At 36.5% G+C, this 7500-nt stretch overlaps 1 protein-coding gene across 1 annotated transcript in view; it reads right to left on the reverse strand.

Annotated features, from left to right (window-relative positions):
- LOC125047619 overlaps positions 1 to 1947 on the reverse strand; it is a 4116-nt gene extending 2169 nt beyond the window's left edge. Inside the window, exons 1-2 of the mRNA XM_047645910.1 lie at positions 1744 to 1947; positions 1227 to 1316 (exon numbers count right to left, since the gene is read on the reverse strand). Coding sequence (XP_047501866.1) covers positions 1227 to 1316; positions 1744 to 1824 — 171 coding nt within the window. The 5' untranslated portion in view covers positions 1825 to 1947. The remainder of the gene's footprint in view (positions 1 to 1226; positions 1317 to 1743) is intronic.
- Between the last annotated feature and the right edge of the window lie 5553 nt (positions 1948 to 7500).

The raw sequence follows: 7500 nt of genomic DNA on the forward strand, positions 1-7500 counted from the left end.
TTATTTATTTCATTATTTATTTTGTCTTTTTTCTGGGTGGAGTGGGGAGTAACTGCCTTTTTTAAATTGTGAAGTCAAGTCATATTTACCATATTGTTAAATTAGCAAAATTTCAATTTACATTATCAACGTTATTGAAATGCATTATGGATATTATTAACTTTGTATCTCGCGTTCTATGAATTACCTATAGGCGAAGACGTACATGCTGCGGTGTGGGATTTAACCTCTTGTATATTTTATTCCATACCCGTTCAGTCCTATTCAGTACCTACTTCGTCTATCACATGATATTACTCAATGTACCTAGATAACAAAAGTCAATAAACTCCGCCATGGAGAAACAGGATTACCAAAATAGATGAAATCTGACAATCTGTGTATCCTGTTCGCGGTTTTTTCTTTATTCCCCTTAACCTAATGCGTATTTGGATCTCTAATATCATATTGTGATAACGGCATACTTCATTAGCTCTCGGCCATATTTTATTTTCTCCCCTTTTTGAGACATCAATACATTATTATCATCGCCTTTATCTTCAATACTATTGTTACAATATTTTTTTAAAGCATTATTTTTGCTAATATCGACACCCATTATCCTCTATCATTATCATAATGAGCACGAGATCCTTCTGTAACAATCCATGAACTTTATCACTGATTTCCCATCATTTAATTGTATTTTCCTTTAGTATCATAACTATTCATATTTTCTAACCCACATATGCAAAGGAAAATCAACAATATAAGACAAAGATATTAATCTAACGGAGAAATAGGTATAAAGACAATGCAATTATTACTTCACGGTTCTGTCGATCTGAGAAACAGATTATGGGGAAAAAATTATCAATGAAGGCCATACCAACACCTATAAATCACAGTAGTAGTAACAAAAAACACGACGAAGATAATACAAGCTTTCTAAAACAATTTAAACGTCTTGAATACAGAACAGTGCACTTAAAAATAAAACCAAAACAAATCAAATGCTTTGCAACAGAAGCAATCGCGATAATAGATCTCTTGTACTTGCAACAACAGATGATTCGTGACAACCAGGAGACCCGTGGCAGCAAAATAGCCTATGACAACAGAAGACCCGATGGCAAGATAAAGCACGTGGCAACAACAACAACAAAATCGTAAAAAAACAGAGTCTCTTGACAAAAGAAGATCCTTAATGATAGAAAAAAGAAACATGAGAATAAACGGGGAATCACCTCCTCGATCTCAATGGCGGTCGTGTTCTCTCGTTGCAGCAGAGATCGCAGCTCCTTAATGACCTTGCTCGTGTCGTTCTTGCATCGGTTCTGAAGGGAGAATTTGCGTCAGTTGGAGAGAGCGTTTACGTCATCCAAGCGTCATAATGTCATCCATCTCCTGCATAGTCATCCATCATAGCAATCAATCACTCGCTGTTACAGTGATATTTGGTTTCTTGTGTGTGTGTGTGTGTGTGTGTGTGTGTGTGTGTGTGTGTGTGTGTGTGTGTGTGTGTGTGTGTGTGTGTGTGTGTGTGTGTGTGTGTATGTGTGTGTGTGTTAGTGTGTGTGTTAGTGTGTGTGTTAGTGTGTGTGTTAGTGTGTGTGTTTGCGCAAGTGCATGTTTGTCTGGTTGCATTTGTATCTACCTGCTTATCCTTCCTCACCCGTATCCTTACATACATACATGTCCTTACGTGTATGCATATGTGGACACGTCCTCACGCAACCAGCACCAACACCTCCCACGCCTCACCTCAATAACCTCCTCTATAAGGTTCCTAAGAAGATCGAAGTCCTCAGGCAAGAACTGCACAGTGCCGTTAGCTGAATGCATGTTGAAAAGAAGGTTGCAAAGGCCGCTGCAGGAGAGGAAGGCGGGGCCGAGGGGCGCACCAGATCGCTACTCTGACGAAGGAGGAACGTACGGCGCTCTCCAAGGACTTGCCATCTCGGTAGGTTGCCAAGATAATGATAATGATAAAAATAAAAATAAAATGATAATAGCAATGATAACAGAAATATTAATGATAATGATAATAACAATGATGATAATGATGATAACAAAAAAATAATAACAATAATAACCACAATAGAATAATAACAGTGATATAATAATAATATAGTAATAATAGTAATAATACAAAAATATTAATAGTAGTAATGATAATGATAATCATAATAATATTAATAATACAAAAATATTAATAGTAGCAATAATAATGATAAGCATAATAATAGTAATAATAATAATGGTAATAATAACAGCACCAATTCATAACAATAACGGTGATAGCAATGATATTGACGCTGAAGATAATAAAAAGACGATGATGATAATAATGATATTAATAATGATGATAATAATGATAATAATAATAATAATAATAATAATAATAATAATAATAATAATAATAATAATAATAACAATAATAGTAATGATGATGGTAATAATAATAATTAACAACATTAATAACGACAATGATAAGAGGAATGATGCTAATAATAGTTATAATAATTAGGATGATAATGATAATAATATCAATAACTGTTATTTTGCAGAGGTAATAATCCTGCGGAGTCATACAACATTCAACATAAATGTACACAGTGCCCATCGTCATAAAAAAAAAATATTTTCTTCATCATCCCATTATGAATTTTATTACAGTAATAAAAATACATAAAGTTAACATATTGTAACAAAATAAATATCTGTGATGTTATATATAACCATGTTTTTTTGTTTGTTTTTGTTTAATAAATAATCATATTTCGATACTTAAGTAGCAAAGAAAAAATATACAACGTACATTTGCAAGGATAAACAACTTTTTTGACAGCTAGAAGCAATAATTACACAGAGAAAAAGTGAAGGGAAAACGTACCTAAGTATGTTTGTATGTTAACACAGTACCAGCCAGTCCTCGGTCCTGCTACCCACTGCTTACCTTGCCTGCTCCTCGTGATGTAAACAAAAGAGAATCACAAGCTATTGGCTGGACTTTCATGTAATCAGTTTACATAACGGGAATAGGACAAGGGTGTAACAATAGGGTGGGTGACCTAGTATGGAATTTTTTGTGTTCTTTTATGGTAGGAATCGGGTAATAACCAATAATACTTTGCTACTATTATTATCATTGATAATAGCGATGGTAATAATGATAACAATAACAGCAACAACAACAATATTGATAATAACAATAATAACAATAATATAGCTATTCATAATCATTATCATCATCATTACTATCATTCTTATTATTATTATTACTATCATCAGTATTATTATGATAATGGTGATAATCATGAAATATGTCGGTTACCAAGACTCTATATTCGTGCACTACACTATCATCATAAGATAAGAATAAGTTGTATATCGCTAACCTAATTAGCAAAGGAAGCCAGAGAATGTAATTTTGATTAGATTTTGAAATGTGAAGATTAACAATTATACCGTGATCCTTGGGCTTTAAACGAGCCATTGTTTATATAAATGGACCATCAGAAAATTATTAAGAATAAGAAAAACAGTGAAACAACTAGACGCGAGACATAGGATTTGCTAATGTAAAAAAAATTAAAAAAAAAAAAAAAAAATGTCTGGTCTGTGTATTTACCTATCGACAATTCCTTACAAATACGAGGAGGCAACTTTTAGTGTTTTCTCGTGCATCTTATGGCAGTGGAATTTCTCAGTGTTTTAAAGTGTCACGTTTACCAAAATTCGGACAGGGAAATTTTGTTCCGGGATTTAGAAGGATTAACAATGACGATGATGATGATGATGATAATGATGATGATGATGATGATGATGATGATGATGATGATGATGATGATGATGATGATGATGATGATGATGATGATGATGATGATGATGATGATGGTGGTGGTGATAATGATGATGATGATGTGATGATAATTATGATGGTGGTGGTGGTGATGATAATGATGATGATGTGATGATAATGATAATGATACTTCAAAACTATGACAAGCTGCTCATCCAGCAGACGCTCTTTCGATTCCCTACAAAAATCATCTAAAGATTATTCACCTTTTTTCGCCAATCGCCGAATCGGTATAATTTTATCACTAAATATTCCGTGATAACTTGACAGATTTAAAAATTAATAATAATAATAATAAAGAATTATTAAAGATAGGAAATCCGCTACATATGCGATACCTACGTGACAGTTAACGCAAACGGAGCGTGGTATGACTCGAAATATGTCACACAATACAAAATATACCTATTCGTAAATACTCCCCATTGTTATGGATCGAACAAAAGGTATTGCATTGGTAGATAATCTGTTACTGATTTTCTCCCCCGCGTGTTACGTATTTCACTCTGGAAGATAAATCGCTTACATGGCTTACCTGCCACCGGAACACCCACTAACTCAATGTCAACTTTCTCCCTGGAGATGTAAACTTTTCTTTCCCGTGTTTACCTTGCTCACACAGTTCGTGTCACGAGTGTGTGAAAAGTGGATTTTTTATTATCTTTTTCTTGGCCAGACAACTGTTCCTTTTCTTTTTCTTTTCTTTTTCGCTGATTCTCTTTTTTTTTTTGTTGTTTTTTTTTGTTGTTTTTGTATTATTTACTTGTGTAAGTTAGTGTGTGTGTGTGTGATGTGTGATGTGTGTGTCTCTAAGTGTGTGTGTGTGTGTGTGTGTGTGTGTGTGTGTGTGTGTGTGTGTGTGTGTGTGTGTGTGTGTGTGTGTGGGTGGGTGGGTGGGTGGGTGGGTGGGTGCGTGCGTGCACGTGTACGAGTACGTGTGCGTGTGTATGCAAGTGTGTTTATGTCTGTTTGACCTTGCCTGTACCCTCTGCTAACTGTTTTATTTCAAGAGTCCATTAGTCATCACATGATTAACCTCAATATAGAGACTGGTATAGAGGCCAGAGTCAAGTGATCTGAACATAAAATTCCATATCCTTCTATCCTTTTTCCCTCTCACTGATCCTTCACTCTCCAACGGTTTTAACGGTTCGCCAAAAACTCTGTATCACTGAGCCGACATAAAACATGAAATGTAGAACTTTTATTACTACTGGATAGTCCGTCTGGGGAATATCTGAAACCGTATCATAGTTTGAACATGTGTTGCATAACACTTATTTCCAGTATTGACCAGGGTTATTTATGTTTATTTCAACAAATACGTTATATAAGTCATACTCAGCCGAAGAATGAACATACTGCACTACATTAACAGCGACAAAGAAAAGGGGGATATAGATGTATTCTGTTAATATTAGCTTTGTATCTGCTTTCATGATAACTGTAAATAAAATTAAGACATACGAAGTTACACATCCTTAATATAGAATTAAATGTATTAACAAGGCAAACTTTCTAGTCACTGTTTGCGTTTGCTTAGGAGGAAATCATGTGTCTTGCGTCTACATCACAGGTACACATACATACACGTACACATGCATGACTGCGTGCAAATAAAGAAAATTAAAAATATAAAATAAAAGAGAGAGACGGGTAAAGAGTGAATGTTTTTAAAGGTCGAAGCAGATGTCACTCACACGTCGTACAGCAAAGGACCGCGTCTTTGCCTTTCAGCTGTGGTTAAGAGAGCAGTAAGAATGAAATTTTAAAGAAAAACAAAAATGAAAAAAACAGAACGAAGGGGAGATTAAACGGAGTTAAGTTGCAGTCACTCAAGGCCGACAGTGGAAAAATATAAGTCGTGTTAGTTTTATTTAGAAGATGTGTTGACTGTAATCCTCTGAGACTAAACTACACACCAGGATAATCAATATCCTGTGACTTCAAATTTAATGTTGACTGAGCATGTATAAAGAACTCATTAACAGAAATAAAAGTGTGAATCATGGTAGAATAAAACTTCCGCGTAAATTTGCCCACGTTGTTATGCCGGAGGTTTATCAAATGTTATCAACAGGTGGCGTTTACTGGGTTCTATCATGCACGCCTGCGAGTCTTTTATGTAGCGTGAGGAGAGCCAGGTATAACTTTTGGTAAACACGAAACGCTGCTTTTACATTCTGGGTAACTTTTCGAAGCTGTTAAACAAAGTGTATAATATTCAGTTTTCAGGATCATATAAAAATGTAATATAAACATTGTTTCTGATAATAGTTTGTCTGTTACATTATTCTAAGTAGATAATTAAGGATACCAAGCATATGTAATATTTTGGCTCGCTGTTATCTGGGTGATGTGTCACGAGGGGGAATGGCCGTCCTCTGAAGCAACAAAAGACAAGCAGGGAAATTAAAGAACACTTATCTACCTCAAGAGGAATCAATCTCACGCAAAAAATATCCAACGCTATCAAGGCCGTCCGACGAAGGTGTCTCGCCAGTAGAAGTGGTTGTGGTGAAAGCAATGGCACGGCCACCAGAGCGTTTCACAGCGACACCTTTGTGTTTGACCTTGTTGTCCCCGAACACGTACTGAAAATTCAATTTATGAATTCATTTCCCACTCACGCCGAATGCAGCCGTAGTTGATTCAAAGACTAATGACACGGACTCTGATGCAGCGGAAGTCGATCTCCTTGGCAAACCCTACGTCTTGGGTCTGCGGTTATGAGTGGACATCAGCACGCGCTACCACACGTTCCACTTGAGTTGCTTGGCCTAATTTAGATTAAAACTGAGGAACGGAGTAGTAAAGGTGCCCTTAAACTTTACACGAAGATACACAATGAATGGGTCATTCATTGTGTTCACGATCGGTAACGCCGTAGGCCTACTCACTCCTAGGGCCCCTACCTGTGCCTATAGCTATGGTTCCTGGGCGCAAGTCACTTTGGCGCACCGCATACCATGTGCCTCATAACTTGGACACGAGCTTCCCTACCCCGCCACCGCTGCTCAAGAAACTGAATCGGGACAGTGGGCACTGGGGTACAGTGGGGTATGATGCGCGTATGGGCAGGCGCACAGAATAGCGGGCGCGTCCAACCAGTGGTAGAGGGCAGAGTGGCACAGACAAAGAGGCTCACGGTTTGTTTACCTTTTGCTAATTATAGCAGCGCCGCTAATTATCCTAAGCCTTTTGTGCGGGGGTGTTTTGCAAGGAATTTAAGCTTTACCGAAATCATAAAGCTGTGCGTGTGTCTGTGTGTTCGTGTGTAAATAAATATAAAGAAATAGATACATATAGGTATACTAGTTTAGGTATATAGATATAGAAAGATATAAATAGAGAGGGGAAATAGTATAGAAAGGGTGTGTGGTAGGAGATGGCAGGTAGCTGAATTTCCAATCGGACATTCTTCACAAGTCTCTGTTGCGTATTGACACTGGCTGACGACGCATTCATCCTGGCTGAGTTGTCGGAAATCTTAGTTTAGACCCTTAAAGTACTTGATGAAAAACAAAGCATATTGAAGCATCTTTATTGTTTTAATCCACGTTTGTAGTAAGAATTTTTAAGTCTTTTAAAGAATAATACACATGTTCTGAAAGTGGATTAAAGGACAATGGAAGGTCAGACGCCATGTACCTCTG

The sequence above is a fragment of the Penaeus chinensis genome, chromosome 41 (assembly GCF_019202785.1).
Source record: "Penaeus chinensis breed Huanghai No. 1 chromosome 41, ASM1920278v2, whole genome shotgun sequence".
Taxonomy (NCBI): Eukaryota; Metazoa; Arthropoda; class Malacostraca; order Decapoda; family Penaeidae; genus Penaeus; species Penaeus chinensis.